We start from the raw sequence: 17,200 nt of genomic DNA on the forward strand, positions 1-17,200 counted from the left end.
CCTGAAGATCTTCTGTTGTGAAGAGCTCAAACAGTCTCTTACATACCTGTATGAGGTCACTGAAGTTACCATCTAATACTAAGATATTAAAGACATACAATATTAAATTGTCTCACTCTAATCCATAATGTTAACAGCTTAATTCTTAATACCAACTTCCAGGTTTTGCCTGAAATTGCACAGCGCCTGCTTAAGAGGGCATTGTTCCCACCTCTTTTGGGGCCTACCATCAAATGTTTGACATATAGAAACTTGAGATCCTGTAGTTTTTGTAGGAAACAGTCAGAATAAATGTGTGATGTACTGACAGAGGTACAGAGGCTAGAATATAGTTTTTCCTTTCTGCCGGATTACAAGCATCTCTGAACTGACATTTCAGCCCTCTAGGTCACTTGATGACTTAGAAACACAACTGAGACCTAGCACAAGGTCTTGTGAAGCTGTGTTCAAAAGTAGGTCAATATAGAATGAAAATATGAGTACTATAGACCATTATTTGCCAAGGTATGCTCATGCGTTTTGTAAAACTCCCCATAGGACATTTTTAGTTATACAAAATGCATACTGACAATCAAATGCTTACTGTCTATGAACCCCTTTGTGTAGAAGCATTATCTTGGTCTCAAGTGAAGGGTAACACTTTGAAGTTTCATGCTTGCATTTGAATTGTACTTCAGGGGTTCTGATATGAAATGACTACACTAAATATGGAATAATTACACAAAAATATCAATCTTTTCCATTTCTATTTCAATTCAATTGGTGTGTATAAGATTGACTATACATCTGTACAATTAATATTGGATAAAATAACATTATTCAATTTATATGGATTCCTGTGAATATTTCAAGACCCAATATGCTATATCTAGCATATTGCTAAGGATATACACTGCAGCTAGAAGGTAGGGAAGCACCAAAAGCAGAGGAGGGAATTTCTGATTAAATTTAAGTGAGACATATGAAGATTAATCTGACTATGTAAAGCACTACACATATTTTACATGAAAAACATGTATCGATTCCCAAGAGTCCAAGCTTTCAAATGATGTATAATATGACTATGCTACATAACGATCTGACGTATAAAAATGATTTAGATGTTGGGGGGTGGTAAACGTCCCGCCGGCGGGACACTGCAGATGAAGTGGTTTTAAAGATGAGACATTTATTAAAGATTTACACACTGACAACCACATAAACATTTCTTCCTTGATAAATATAAAGTTCCTAATTGCAATGTCTTGGCATTGAGTGTGGATTCCTATCTGGGCTTTTGTGTACAGACATTGAGATATAGTGCCATCTAGTGGAAGAGATTGTAAACTACCGTAGATGTAGTAGACTGACCTCAGAGAATCCATCTTGGTGGATGTAGTCAACTGATACTATGGTAGGACTGACAATTCAAAGTGGATAATATTGGGCCAAGATAAAGAATAACGCTAAGATGTATATTTGTGTCTTTACAAAAATATGGGATCTACTAAAGGGCATCAAAGACATTTGGGGTGCAGTCTGCAACACCTTAATGAAAAAAATACCGCCTCAGGATTAAATGCACCGTCTTAACATCGATCTACCAGTCAGATACACAAATGTAATCATAACTGCAAAAGCTCTGAAAACTTTTTTTGCAGAGCTCATCTTGCCCACCTACAGTGGTCACATTAAAAAAAGGTGGCATTACTTAAGAGATTTGAAGAACATTTTATTCAATTTGATAAACTTTTTTCCCACAGAAGTCATATAACTACAGCTGCTTGCCGTTTTGTATCTTGTATCTCTTATTTGTCTCGTGTCTCCAGCTTGAACGGATGTTAAATCACTGAAGGGACTGGACTGAAGCTCTTCACATGCACCTGGGTTGAAGACGGATACAGGCGACTGAATTTTATTTCTAGTTTATAAATCACATTGCTCTGCATGACAGCAGCTGATACAAAGCTTAATGACAATCACTTCAATTTTATACACATTGTCTTCGGTTCCAATCTTTTAAAATATAATAGAAAGAAAAAAAAAAAAGTAAAAATCTACAAAGAAAATAAAGTGGTAAAAATCAAGCACAGATACATACAAATAAACCTAAAAATGTGATGGTGTGAGTCCCATGATGTTTTTGAAGGACGTCTTTACTTTTGTTTTTAAGTCTTCTGGGTTTCTCTCTTTAGCCACAGAATCTCTGGAGGTCAAAAAATGTCCCAGCACAAAACTGCATTTGTGGTTAATTTAAATGAACTTGCGTAAATACTATGACAACAAAGGATGAGTTACACACCACACCAGAGAGAAATGACCTTTTGATCCTTTGTGTGTGTTTGGGAGGGGTTGCCTCTAGATGTGCTGAGTACATGTGGGAACAGTGTGAGATGGGGGGAGGGGGGGGGGCATAGGGACGGGGGATGTTTGGGCTGTGCGTTTACTACAGGTGGGTGTTTGAGTGGGGAAGGGGGGCAGGACAGAAGGATGCGTCATTTTGTGTTTAAGGCAAACCCCTGATCAGATCAGAACCACGCCCTTTCAATTTGTTGTGCAACTGGTACACTGCTTCCCCATGTTCCCCGCTCCTGGTGCCAAGTTGGGCCCGAGTTGTGCCGGGATGGGCAGTCCTACTGGTGGGCACACTGGACACCGGGGCCATGGTGGCCACCTTCCTCATCTGAGCTGTCGTTATAGGCTTCGCGGCGGTGTCCACCAGACGAGCTCTGGCTGTTGTCGTAATCCTGTAGGTCCACCTCCTCGGCATCGGCCGAGATGACCGGTGGGTCAGCTCTGGTGGGGAGCAGGTCCTCCAGCTCCTGTACACAGATTCATTCAATGCACAAAGGAAAAAATATACCATTTAGCCAAATGTGTAAACATCACCATTTCAAACCTGTGCATTACAAAGAACAGGGTTACAATACTATATTGACAGAGACTACACAGAACTTCATGAGTTTCATGTTTCAATACTGGACTGCTAAGTGGACCTTGGAGAATTGTCTCACTGGAATCCCAATTTGCAAAGCATACAGAACTACACAATCATATCATTCATAATTAACTAGGCCAACCAACTGTGCAGGTCAGTGTGTACGTGCACTACCCAGCTGGATATTAGCCAGTTCATTTCAGCTATACAATTATACTGCATGAAGAATTTAGGAGCCATGGACTAACTGCATTTCACTTGGACAATTCATAGGCAGAGATACAGTAAAAAGTAGATCTTAGCTACATTTACAGGATGCTAAGATTGGCCAATGTAATTAAATAAGTTAAAGGCAACCTCCAGTGAAAATAACATTTTTAACCTTGTTAACATGTCTATATAATGTTTGCTATGTTTTACAAGACATATCATGAGCGAAATAAACAGTCAATGTCATTGCCGAGGATTTCTACTTTAGATCTACGGTCAACCAAATCACAGCCTCAGAATGCAAATTCAAACTACAGTCTTTCAAGGCCTCATTAGGGTACTGAACTAATCCTGAGTGCTTGGGGGTGGGACAATTCTTCATCAAGACCCAAGCATACACCTCTTCACAGCTCACGTCACAGAAAAGGTGTGCGCATGTCGGGGTCAGAAAGTTTTCCATTCCATTGAATTGTGTGCGTGTGCTGGGCTTGTCAACCAGATAGCCATATATGCCGGCTAATTAACCTCTGGCCACTTGCTAACGTCATCTACCCATTCTGTTATCAGCTCAGGATCTGGCAGACAATCACCATTAGCTACGACTAATTTATTAAGGTACGGTGTGCCCTTGGGTAACAATGACTGCGTACCTTGACAGCTCAACATTCTGGTCTATTAAGGGTATTATAGACCTTGGCAGTTGACAGAAAACAATAGTCTTTTCTAACCAAGAATATATGATTGAAATTAACATGGTAGATTTTTACTCATTACTGCGATTTCAATGAAGATCTTTCCTAACAACATTTTAATCTCTTTTTTAAATCTAATTGTTTTCCCTCAAAATTGTAGCTGGCTCATTGTGGTTTACAACTAATCCAATTAATCCAACCCATTTCCTCAGATTTAGTAACATCCACTGCCAGCCCATCCAGCACTGGAGGAATCATGCATCAGTCAGCCGTCACTTACCGTGAGCTTCTCTGGGCTAATCCAGTTGTTCTCTGGGAACTGCACATCAAACTTGATGTAAAGATCTCCCTTCTCAAAGGGGTTGCGGTACTGTGGCATGCCCTCTCCCCTCACCACCCTGATCGAGCCTGCGGAGCACACAACAAGTCAGCATCACCAGAACACGCAAGACTACCCCACCATCATCAGAACAACATACCCCACTACAACATACACAATGCTAGAACACTTTTAGACAAATGACGAATGGCTGTAAAGGGCATAATTTCTGAGGGCCTCTCACCTGGCTCAATAACTTTTCCAGCAGGGTACTTCACCACAATCTGTCTGCCATCTAGATGTTTCAGTGTAAACTGGAATCCACAAAGTGCTTCAACTAAACCAATTTTGTGAACCATGTGTAGGTCGCTGCCATCTCTCTTGTAGGTCTGAAATGAGAATACATTTGATAAATGAATGGGAATCATTTCCTCACATGCATGTACAGACAAATCTTTCAATTGAAAAAAAAAAAAAAAAAAAAACAAGTAATTAAGCAATTAAGTAATATGGTGGCAGGGTTAGTGTTTAAGAACCATCATTAAAGTCTACACCATCTACTGTTCAGTCAGTGCCCTATCCACCACTAGGAAAGTCATGCTGACAGCAGGCAGTAAGGCTCGGTGTCATCAGCATGTGTCTGCTAGCCTGGCTGTTCTGAGGGGCCGTCATCTCATCTCAAGGGGCAGTCTGGTCCTGGAGCTGACATAACTGAGCAGGGAGCGCTGTGGACTCCGTGGTCTGGGTGAGAGTGGCCAGATGGTGGCCACACTGAGAGGAAATCAGTGCACAGGGCTGGAGTGCCCTACAGGGTGCTCATGACACGCAGTCATGGCAAGCTGCTGCACTGGCCCTTAAAGATTTAAGGCCCAACCACAGGATTCATTACAGAGATGGCTGACAGGTGATGGAAAACTCAACTGTGTTAATAGGATAAGATAAGGCAACAATATAGCTAATGGTATAACAATATATACCAATCCCCCCCCCCCCACCCACCCACCCACACAAAAACACAAACACAAACACACACCAAACAATTCAATTAATTGATTTAGCACTGAGGCTTCTCAGAAACATTGAATAATTACCTCGTGTTCTTTCTCCTGCAGGACGAGGACGATGTCTCCTGGCTCCACTCCAGGTGCCTGGTCTGCCTCACCTCCGAAGGTGATCTTCTGCCCGTGCTTCATGCCTTTGTCCACGTGGACCTCAAGGATCTTCACCTCCTTCACCACCTTCTTGCCTTCACATTTTTTACAGCGGTCCTTCTCACTGATCACCTCACCTTCAAGCAAACAGGCCAAAGATTATAATACATTATATTCAATATTCACCAATCACTCTGTGTTTCTATACAACTCATTGTTTTGTACACAGTGGCTTACCTTCGCCGTTGCAGTCAGTGCAGACGGACTGCATCTGTTGGACCATCCCAGGAGCCAGCTGTCTGATCATGATGCGCATACCACGCCCTCTGCAGGCCGTACACTTCTGGACAGCACCGGTCTTCCCGCCCTGGCTGCAGGCAGACACATCAAAAGCCACACATCAAAAACCAGTCAGTGTGAGAAGAGAGCAAAAACACAGAGCTGATGAGAGTGGAGGGATGGAAGAGTTACTAAAGGGCTGGAGTTCATCCACTTTGAAAATAATCTGACACAACCGGTTTATTTAACTGCACCGCAGAAGGGAAACACTTATTAACACATACTTGGCTGTCATCTTGCATCTGAACTACTGCCATTTTTAAAAAAAAAAACAAAACAAAAAAAAAAAAACTACTGCTTCTGGGACAAAGCAGTCAGAGAGGGCGGCAAGGGAGCAGATGTGCATCATCAATGAACACTAAAGAAAACCAACAAATAATACTGACCACTATAGCTTTTCCAACTTATGCACAGCACCATCATGCAGACTGAGAAAAATTCCAAATTGCTTGAAGACTTATCAATTTTAATCTCAAGCAGTCAGTTAAAGCCAGGGGGGGGTCGGGATTTGGAGGGTTAGCCAATTAGCATGGTATTTGGCCACCGACATATTTTTTAAAACATGGCGTTCCATGGTTGCCACTTCCGGTGTTCTGTCAAACTGGGCTACCTGTCGAGTTATGCTACCACGGAAGCGCAGTGGAAAAGAAAACTCACAATCTACTGTTAGAAGTACACTTACTGAAATGTTGTGCTACCTCAACGTACAATATTTAATAGTTCACGTCTGTCAATCGAAATCGCTACGCTAAAAGAAACAAAACAAAAGAAAATATTACAAAAAAACGACACATTCAGATTTGTTTATTTCACCTCTCCATTTTGAAATACGTGTTCCATAGTGCTGTCATGTAGCACCTGAAATTATTCTATCAAACATTTAATAGTGTGTTGATGGTAGAAGCATTTTAGCTTGCAGAACAGCGCCATATTCATCAAAAATGCTATTGTTTTGCGCTACGGTAGCTCATCTCGACAAGGTAGCATAAATCGACAGAACACCGGCATACTTGACTTAACTGCATGGTTTAGGCTGTGTTATACCAGGCTTTGTGGTAACTAGAAGAAATAAAACTAATACCAATGCTCAGGCTGCCAGCCTAGGTAGCGTCAATTGAATAGAAAAGTTTCTGATCGTGACAGCAGTTAAAGGATCTTAAAATGCCTAGTTGCTCGAACCACAATACACCCGTGGAGTGTGGGATTCTATAGGTAAATTTAATTTGCATTGGCTTCATTTCATCAGCCTGCAAGTGTAGGTTTAACAAGCTGCAAATTTTCACACTTGGTGCAGTAAAAACTATTATCACATATGAACATCACATTATAGCCCAAGACTTCGAGACACGGGGCAGACTTCCAGCACCATCCCCAAAATGTTATCCCAACCAATGAAAAAAACCTGTGCCTATAACGAGGGTAGGTGAGGTACGTTCGCAAACAACTTCTCTAAAAGAATATCCAATCTTCATCAACAACATACCGTTGTATCATACGTTGTCTCTGTCTAACATGGAACTTAATGAACTAATCCTAGCTGGTGCCAGAGACGAGCACCCATGAAATGGCATTTTCATAAGGATGGTTGCGGTCCATTTCAAACTTTTTTGGCTGAAGTAGCTAGCCAAAATGTATGGGGGCAGGACTTAGTCACTCTCCAGTTATAATAATACCTGCATGGTAAAAGCAGCACTAAACAAGAATTGCTCTCATTGTCCCCCTACAGTTGAGAAGCGCAATAATAAATATGCATCCTTTGCAACAAAGTATGAAGATAACTCCAATATAATATAGGAGGAAACCGACAGCAGTCTGTAGAAAAAGATCTTTGAATTCCTTTTTGGTTTTTTTTTGGGGGGGGGGGGTCCTACCCAAAACTAGAAAGTTGCTAGGTCGGCAACTGCCTACAGAGGGCCACTAAGACATTGGCAGGAGTATCGTTTGTCATGTTATGAGGTTCTGTGCCAATAAAATGATTTTGGAAACGTAATGTTAACGCGTCAAAAACTGTTAAGGGTGCCTATAAATACATCTTTCTGTTCTGTCATTTTACTAGGGCTGTAACGATATGCGATTCAAACCGAAATCGCGACACTTATATCCACGATACTGTGTTGCGGTGTGAAAAGGCAGAACCGCGACACACCCTTTCTAGTGTTTCACGCAGTGCTTTGCAGCTTATGTGGGCGCATAAGCAACACACATCTCCCGCTTTACTTGCCGGTAGCCTACGTTGTCCAAAAATAAATAAATAAATAAATAAATAAATAAATAATAATTTCATACCTCTCTGTTGCTTTCATTGTAGACTATACATGTGTTCAACTTTACCTATTAGTATAGAAGTAAACCCCCTCTCCTTGCCCAGCTCTCTCTCGCTCTCCCTCCCTCTCCTGCTCAATGAACATGCGCGACTTGGCCAACACAATCCAAATAATTAGGACGCATAGAAGACGACTAGCTAAATTACTATTAAATCTGCTTAGCATCATTAGCATGCTGCACATATTTGTTTAAAACGCTTGTATTCAAGTTGACTGATCATCTCAATACCAACGTTTCCCAAAAGGGCCTGTCCCTAAAACACACATGGGAAAATTGAACAGTCCAATCAGTAGCCTAGACTATGATAAGCTAGCCAACTATGCTACTGTTGGCAATATTTCCAGGCTTCAACCAGACAGCTGAATTAAAGAGGTAGAGTTGTAATAAAAATAGCAGGCCTAGGCTATAGACCAATCTGTATAAAGTGTGCAGTCATAAATATCAGACATGCAGTAATATCTTTTTATATACAGATTCAGGGTTTCCCGCAGGAAATGTGTTAGTCAAGGTGGTAGGTTGTCCGACGGGGGGGGGGGGGGGGAGGTGGGGGGGGGGGGGGTTGACTGTGGAACTTTGAGAACCACCGATGGGCTGCTAAGAAAGGCTCTGTTGTAGTTTATAGATGATAGCCTACACATACAAAAGTAATTTATGTCAACTAAACCTCTTATCAGTGTAGATTATTTATGGGTATCCTCATTTATTGTGATGTCCAAATTCGATGATGGTGTTTGTTTCACACAGTGCCGGTTCAGACCTCCATGGGGCCCTAAGCAAAATCCTGCTAAGGGGCCCTCCAACCTGAACTCTGAGCGCCAAATTGTAACCATTTTTTTGACTGTCGCATTTGACACCTCAGTGCTCCCAATTCAATCATCCCACCCCATCTAGGATTTCTACGGAAAGTACCAAATATAGTGTTTTTCCCCTTAAAGGACTAGGAGAAATAAAAATAATTGTGTGTGAATCACCTTCACAGCTATAAATGCCCAGTTTTAGGTTCTGGGCTGCTTGCTTTTGATGCTTGCTGTACATATCCCATTACAAAAAATAACTGCAGTTTTTTTCAAAGTACAGTTCAGTTACACTACCGTAGGCTATACTGCAGTAGCCTAGTATTTTCATGTCCAAAATACTGCATTTCTGCAGTAAAATACAGTACTATATGCAGTACAATGCTGTTTTGTTGTGTCCAAAATACATTTCCTGCATAAGAACTGCAAAAATTTCCTCCAAAACTGCAGTTTTCATACTCCGATATCTGCAGTTTGACACTTGAAGTAAGCTAATGTAGTTTTTTTTTTATTTATTTATTTATTTATTTATTTTTTAAAGTAAAAAGCCAGCTTGTAGCCTACTGGCTGAGGCTGACTATTCTTCACCTGTGTCAGTAGGCTATACTTGCCAAAGACATAGGATAGGCTACTGAGCTGGCTCCCCCTGATTCCCTTCAATATTTTTTATATAATATAATAATCATTTTAATACTTCATGTAGGCCTAATTTACGTTGTGCATCTATTGCCCAGTATGCACAGCAAATCAACACATTAGCCTACAACATAACGCAGCCTATGCCAAATGGAAAGTAGCCTAATCTAAACCAACTAAAGCTTGACTGAAATTATTGTAAAACCATTTACATCTTTTAAAAATGTATTGGACGAGTGAAATCACCGATTAGTTTCAACTGATCGTGTTTCTGCAAAAAAAAAAAAAAGCTAGTTTCATCCCCAGCTGCACGTTATTATGAACGCATTTAAAGACGCGGTTATATATAAATGTAGCCAGTCGCCCGCATTTAAAAAACGGAATATGCGATTATATTTCACAACTTCGCGATGTAGCCTACTGTGACATGGGAAAGGCTGGCAAGCAAGCCGCAGACAGATCAGAGGATTCACTGCCCGTAGGCCTAATAGGACAGCAACACGCGCTGGAGAGATATAGGCTACTGTATGCTGACATCAAACCATTGAACTAACACAAGTTTACCCGACTGTAGTTCCCGCTGTTCATTCTCGTGAAGTTTCTTCTTACGTTTCTCATGCCCTGAATGGTAATTCGGTTTCATGTTCACCTTCTTAATGTAGTCCATGAGACACTGTCGCTATAACTGTATACCTGTCTGTCACTAGCTTGACTAACTGAAAGGGAGACGATGGAGGGGGCCTTCATTTACTTGCGGGGACCTACGCAACTTGCGTAGTGTGCGTATAGGGAGAACCGGTCCTGGCAAAGCCTCATCATAGGCATGTTACATTCATGACATGAAAAGTGAAACTTATAGAACGAAAATGACAAATTACGCGGTCGGCTAAACATTTTAAACGTTTAAATTAAAACACAAATTGAAGCAACAACTTGACCATTGGACAATCCTACCACAAAACCTTTCTATAGGCCTGCAAAGTTTATGACATAAAAAGTGGAATATGAACGCATTTCATCACACCTGACAAGTAAACGGAGCTGTGGCTGTTCGCGATTTGACTGATTCTGAGAGCTAGCGGGATATTTGCGCGGCTCCTCCTGCGACTGTGAACAACAAGGAAGGTGGCTATGGTGAACGAAGAGCGGTTGTTTGAATCAGCGTTGGCGTCAACTTTGGAGGAGTTGGACTTATGCTTTTCTTTGAAAGTTGAGCAACACAATGCACTTAAGTCATTACTTTCGAAGGAGGATGTATTTGCCGTTTTGCCGACCTGATATGGATATGGTCGTAGCGCTGGCCTATTGCATGCCTAGGCAGTTTGAAAGACAATTCTCTGCCCGCCCCTTGGATTAAGCGAGGTGAATGGTTCGATTCCAGACTATACATTTCAATGATCTAGGATGGCCCGCCAGGCTAGATCACTTATGTAAAGATTATAAAAACTGATTATTTTTCGATTTATGGCAGGTTTTTAATGCGTTCTACAGAGAAGAGAGACTGGCGTTGGTAACGGTTTGGAATGAAAGGGAGAAATCAGGACAGGAACACGGTGGACTACTTTTTTTTTTTTGACGACGTAGTTAAGGCGGCAGGCATGTTTTGCCAAGGCGGCCGCCTTGACTGCAAAGTGCTGCGGGAAACCCTGATATTATACTATAGGCCTATCATATTGTAATCATCTGGTGTTAAGGTAGGCTTTTTAAATGTTATTTAATAAAATGTCTAGACCCCCCCCAAAAAAAGACGAAAAATCGAGGTTCGTATCGAACCGTGGGTCAAAAATCGTGATAAACCGAATCGTGAGGTTAGTGTATCGTTACAGCCCTACATTTTACACTTAAACATTAACATCAGGAACAACTGCACACAACCTATATTAGCAACTAAAGCCTTTGTCAGAGCTCATGAATTTTAAATCTCTACTGCACTCCTTGTTAAGATTGGCTTGAAAAGGACTTAGGACATAAGCCCAACCTAACACTGACCCCGCTTTCATTCACACCAAAGATTCAGGCAAGTATACAAACATGCAACAATGCCACAGTCAAACATGGAGTGGTGGCCAATTACCCATGGATCTGCTAATGATACATGTGTTACATACTCAATCTCTCTGTGACAGTAAAATAACTCCCTAGTATGAAGGCTGTGTGTGTGCAGTGTGAATACTAACAGCAATGAGTCATCCAGGTCCAAGGCTAAGGAGCAGATTCTGAATCTGAATACATTGGAAAATCACTTGTGGATATTTTTCCTACAACCCTGAAGATCTAGATACTAAGACCTGGTTATATGAAAACCTGTCCAGCCATTTCAACTCTGGCTAGCATTTTTCCATAAGCCCATTTCCAACATTCAAGGGAATCATGTGAGAAAAAGGGAATCAAGTGAGAAAAAAGGTTTAGTGTCACATAAGAGGCTATTGCAAGTATACTTACCCATGGCAAGTTGCACACAGGACATTCTTGCTTAACTGTAGTTTTGTTGTTTTACCATTGTAGAGGTCTTCAAGAGACACCCTGTAATGACATTCATTTTGAGAGACACTTCATTAAAACAAAACTGTCATGCCACAAATGTGATAAGACTTTCCTTTTGGGATAGTTTATTAATATTTTGGCATCTCCTTTGGGGCAATCCATCATACATATCTGAACTTGACTTCTAAAACATATTTTCCAAATTTTGAATACAGATCTCATGACACAAACTCTATATGTCTAAATATCCTCATAACTACAGTGATTACTAATGATGCCACTACCTCAAGTTGACAGTATTCATGAGAGAAAACAGAAGTGGACATTTCATGTTAAAATGGACACAGAGTAAAATGTTGATATAACATAGTTTGGTTGTCATCTACTCACTTAAGAGGGTGCACCATATCCTCTCCTCTCCTTCGGCCTCCATTACGACGGCCCTGGCCACCCATGAACCCAAAAAGGCCACCTCCAAAAATGTGGGAGAAGATATCATCCATGCCACCGCCTCCTCCACCCCCTTCCCGCAGGCCCTGCTCCCCATAACGGTCATACAGCTCCTTCTTCTCAGGGTTAGTCAATACTTCATAGGCAAAGCTGATCTCCTTGAACTGAATTTACAAAACAGAAGTGGGTGTGAATTCAGAGCCAGACAAATACAACAACTCAACTGAAAACCTAATTTCTTGGTTTGGAAAAAGTGCTGCTTTATGCAACTAGTTTTGGCTTCAAATTCATTTTGATGTATTGTTAAGGACAGATAAACACATCTGTTGTTCTCACTAGTCATTCAGGATGTGCACTATGCAGAGTTGTGCTCTGGGATGAACACCCCACAATAATGTATGAAAAGCTCACAGTACTACTTTGCACACTATATTGACAAGCTTTTCACAATGCCAACTGGACATTGAACAACTGGATAGTGGTTGAAAGGTATTCTGTATGTTCCTAGACTTAACTTGCCAGAAACAACTGCTGCTTTAAGTATTAAGTACCGTCTTCACAATATAGTATACTGCATATACAACATAATGCACCAATTATACAAATACAGTTTACAGCCATTGTTCACATCAAGCCTACTGTGGAAATACTGTATGTTCAACTGGTTAAATTGACATGTCTGTACCTTGTCTCCGGCATTGGGGTTCTTGTCAGGATGGTATTCTTTTGCCAATTTCCGGTATGCCTGAAAAGGATGCATGGTGATTAGGTAATCTTTAAAATATTAAGGTAGACCGGCTAACTAGCCTTAACATTTAGCCTACACGTTTGTTATATGTAACGTCACTGCGCAGCAGTATTACAGCAATTATAAAAGCAACTGACTTCTGAAAGTAAATGGACAAGTTAGGCAGACAGTTAACATGCTAATTTACAGTGGTTGGGGAATCAAAGATGAATAAGGAAAAATAGCCAGCTAGCAGGCTACAGGCCTTGATGAGTCTACCAGGAAGAACAAAACTTGCCTTGCGAACCCACATTAGCACACTTGCATAGTTATTATTCCACTGTCTAAATGCTAAACATCCTATATTTCACATATATGTTAAGCTACAAGTACAAGGGTTGTGGTAGCAAAATTCCTGCCGCCTATTGAGAAAAAAAAATAACAAAAGAAACAAGTTAAACATCCAACGACACCGTCAACCAGGAAAGCCTTAAGCTACTCATCAAATCAGGCAAAACTAGGCAACGTTAACGTATACATTTAATTGGGATACGATAAGAGAACAACAGGGCAACTTTGTTCACCACAGACATAGCACACTAACGATAATCCAGTGGCTCGCCGGTGTTATTGACAGGGTTAACGTTAGCGTAATTAGGACATCCAGTTAACAGAACTAATAACGTTAGCTTTGTAACCAACGAACGTTAACCTGAATTCTGGGTAACGTGAACATCGTTATCTGACTACATGTATAGATTAGGTGTGACGATAACATTTGCTAACGCAATGCTGATGTAATGTTAGTCTTATAACTGTATAACTCAATTGCTTTTACTTTCGAAAGAGCATGTCCAATGGCTAATAACTTTAGCTAACAGGGTATCTTAGCGAGATGTAAACAAGTTAACGTTAGCATTTACAGCCGCTAGGTTAGTCAGCTAGCTTGTTTCCACCCGCTTGGGTAGGGCATTCACATTTCTTCAAGCTAGCCGAGCTAACTCTGTCCTCTCCAGCACAAGTTAACAACTTGCACATAGCTAACGACTAACATTATACGATAGCCTTTTCTCATAGCAATAATATTTAAGGTTCCAGGCACTTTCAGGGGTCATAACCTAACTAATGTTTGAAATGCGGCATTCCGCCTGCTAACGGCAACGTTAGCGAGAACGTTGACGTTAGACAACATGCGAATAACAGCACTCATGACGTTAGCAGATAGACCATGATGTCTCAACATTTCGCTAGCTGCTAGCTAACGTTAGTTGGCTAACCGTACAGTTAACGTTAGCTATCCTTGAGTTAACCCAATGATAGGTGACATGATTGTTAATATTACCATGACATGACTGCAAACCATTTTTAGGACGTTATATGTGACTAATCGGATCACCAAATGGCAAAGAAAACTACCAACTACCTATGATTAAACGTTAATAACGTTTAATCCACATGACGCGATTACTTTTAACGTTAGCTGGACTGCTAGCACGTTAATCATTTCTGGTCCGTGAGGCCCAACACCAACAGAAACATTTCCTGGCTAAACGTTAACGTTACAGCCAACTTTAAAATTACTGCGAACTTAGCTAAAGCTAACTAGCCAGCCAACAATCGCTACATAATGGCAGCTAATGTGAACTTCTACAACTAGGCCGTTAGGTTGGCTAACTTGTTAGCGTTAGCCATTTATCGCTAGCTGGCTAATTTCTCTTTTCTCAACAATACCTCATAGTCATCCTTTGAATATTTGCAGATCACAATACAAGAAAGGTGTTCTTACCTTTTTCAATTCATTTTCTGTTGCCGTAGGAGATACTCCAAGAATGTCGTATAATTTAGTATCAGCTACGTTCGCCATGGTGAGGTTTGACGAAGGACCTTCTGTGGAGGAAGCGGAGAAGAGAAAGAGGAACCGGTGTGAAACGTCATACGCATGTAGAATCAACTTTAACCTTCCGCTACTTTGCTACATTACATTACATTACATTACATTACATTTGGCTGACGCTTTTTAACCAAAGCGACTAACAACATGGTAAACAGTAAGTTTTAGAACAATTCTCACAATTTTAGGACAGTTTAAAAAAACATTAGAGTACAGTAAGAATAAGTGCGTCGGTTAGTGCTGTTTTTAACAGTTAAAAGTTTCCACGCTGATTTGCGCAACCAAGGGCTATGAACGTTATGAAAATATTTTTTTTATTTAGTCCCCACGAGCAGTAGCATAGGGCTAGCGTAGATTAGACTAATATTTTAATTATATTGATTATACACAAGGCAACTTTTTGAACAATGATGCTGGCTAATGTTCCAGAATATTGTTGTCCTGACGTTGCCATTTGTTTAGGGGGTGGGTGGGGGTGTTTTAATCCTCAATAAGCAAATTATCATGATAATCAAATGGAACCAGTTATGTTCTTGCTCAGCACCATTGCTCAAAAACTTGCTCTTTGTAGCTTATCATCCATGAGGCATATTTTGTATCCAAACAGCCGGCCAATTTCTAAAATGAGGCCTATCTATATCTATCTGTCTGTCTGCCTCTCTGTCTGTCTGTGAAATGCAGCAGCACCAAAAGAAAGACTACCCATCGTTGCATCATTGCATCCCTACATTGCCTCTCTGGATTTAGGAATTTGATATGCCTATTGGCCCAGAGCCTTGGATTTGAAATTAAATGAATTGTAATTGACATACAACCTTTTCTGGTTCTTTCTTACAGTAAAGCATAGTTGATCAATAATGACAAGCTAAAATAGCCAGAAAGGGTTAAAGAAGAGCTTTAAGGATATTTGCTATAGTCCTAGCCTTTTTTCAGTAAGGAAAATTATGATTTCGACTTCCTAAATGTTATGTCTTGTCTTCACCGTGGGATAGTGAGAAACGTAATTTCGATCTTTTTGTATGTCTTGGCATGTGAAGAAATTGACAATAAAGCAGACTTTGACTTTGATGTATATCTAAAGAGTGTGTTTAGCCCAAGTCTTCCTCTCAACTTGTTTTTGGATATTGCCCCTCTAAAGCTGATATATCTGAAAGAAGTTCAGAACTGTAGGCTACAGTAAAATTGAATTCATAAGTCCCAATTCAGCATCATTCACAAATGAAATTGAAAATCCAAAAGCAGGCACCTCTGGTTGAAATGAACCCTTGTACATTTGAACTAGGCTATTTTACTGAGAGCAGCTAGTACTCGACTACTAGGCTAATCGTTGTAGTCTAATGTACAAGGCCACCGTCAGGCCCGGGGTGGGTAATCGGGAGAATTCCCGGTGGGCCACTTCACTTTTGGGCCGGTCGAGGAAAAAAATATTGACATTTGTCACGTTAGTCTAACTTCTCTTAAAGTAGGCTACACGTTCCGCATTCTGTGCATGGCACCGTTGCCTCTGCATGGGTTGAAGCCTACCATGTGAGGCAGTTCTCCCCTCCCAAAAAGAGTTGGTTGGGTCCATATAGCCCGTCTTTTTCTCAAAAGTTTTCTCAGATACGGATAGACGGATAGCCGGGCCGGCCCTACAGTAGCCATAAGCGTCAGGAAGGATGGATGGTAGAAAGAGGCCAGGAGGGACTGAAACGGCCAGGTAGATGCTGCTAAATGGGCAAAGCTTCTAGATTAGGCCTACAGACAAAAGTGGCAACTGGTAAAGAGAGATAGCCTATAGGCAATGATTATTAGCAGTTATTGGGCTAATACTGGACGTTTATAGCGTTGTCAAGCTATTTGCAAGCAACAAATTAAATTACTTCGATTCATAGACTTTGCGGTATGCAAATATAACAAAACTGAAGTTGGATCTGTGTAGGCCTATGCGGTAAAAATTGTAGCCTCTGAGCATATCAACCAGTCGACCACTGAAAATGATGAGCCCGAAATTAGTGATGAGGAGGCCATGACTACAGGGACAAGTAGAGAGGATAAATTAAAGTTATTTAATGTAAGAAAGAGCAATTATGCTACATGATGAACCTATATGCCTTGTTGCTTAGAAGAGGGTATAGTAAAGGACAACAATATAGCCTACCCATGCAAAAAACATGTAGCCTAAACATTAGTTCAATATGCCTCTGTGGAAGCGTGGGATAGGCTACATTTAAAAGGCTTTCTTTCTTTCTGTCTTTCTTTTTTTTTCTGTTTTTGTTAACTTGT

The 17,200-nt window shown here is 40.8% G+C and overlaps 1 protein-coding gene across 1 annotated transcript; it reads right to left on the reverse strand.

The window, feature by feature from the left end:
* Window positions 1–1,690: 1,690 nt before the first annotated feature.
* Window positions 1,691–14,985, reverse strand: LOC121681916 (dnaJ homolog subfamily A member 2). The gene is made up of 9 exons (XM_042061879.1): window positions 14,831–14,985; window positions 13,003–13,062; window positions 12,258–12,481; window positions 11,826–11,906; window positions 5,527–5,660; window positions 5,230–5,426; window positions 4,383–4,527; window positions 4,100–4,227; window positions 1,691–2,801 (listed from the first exon to the last, which is right to left on the reverse strand). The coding sequence occupies exons 1-9, from the start codon at window positions 14,906–14,908 to the stop codon at window positions 2,613–2,615; spliced, it is 1,236 nt and encodes a 411-aa protein (XP_041917813.1). The 5' UTR covers window positions 14,909–14,985; the 3' UTR covers window positions 1,691–2,612.
* Between the last annotated feature and the right edge of the window lie 2,215 nt (window positions 14,986–17,200).

This window comes from Alosa sapidissima, chromosome 14 (genome assembly GCF_018492685.1).
Source record: "Alosa sapidissima isolate fAloSap1 chromosome 14, fAloSap1.pri, whole genome shotgun sequence".
NCBI classification, from domain to species: domain Eukaryota; kingdom Metazoa; phylum Chordata; class Actinopteri; order Clupeiformes; family Clupeidae; genus Alosa; species Alosa sapidissima.

Bases quoted from the DNA above. Each gene is read 5' to 3' on its own strand.
- LOC121681916 (XM_042061879.1), bottom strand. From the start codon at position 14,908: ATGGCGAACGTAGCTGATACTAAATTATACGACATTCTTGGAGTATCT. The intron at 12,482-13,002 runs GTACAGACATGT...TTGTAAATTCAG, and splicing joins ACCCCAATGCCGGAGACAAG to TTCAAGGAGATCAGCTTTGC. The intron at 5,427-5,526 runs GTAAGCCACTGT...GTTTGCTTGAAG, and splicing joins CACTGACTGCAACGGCGAAG to GTGAGGTGATCAGTGAGAAG.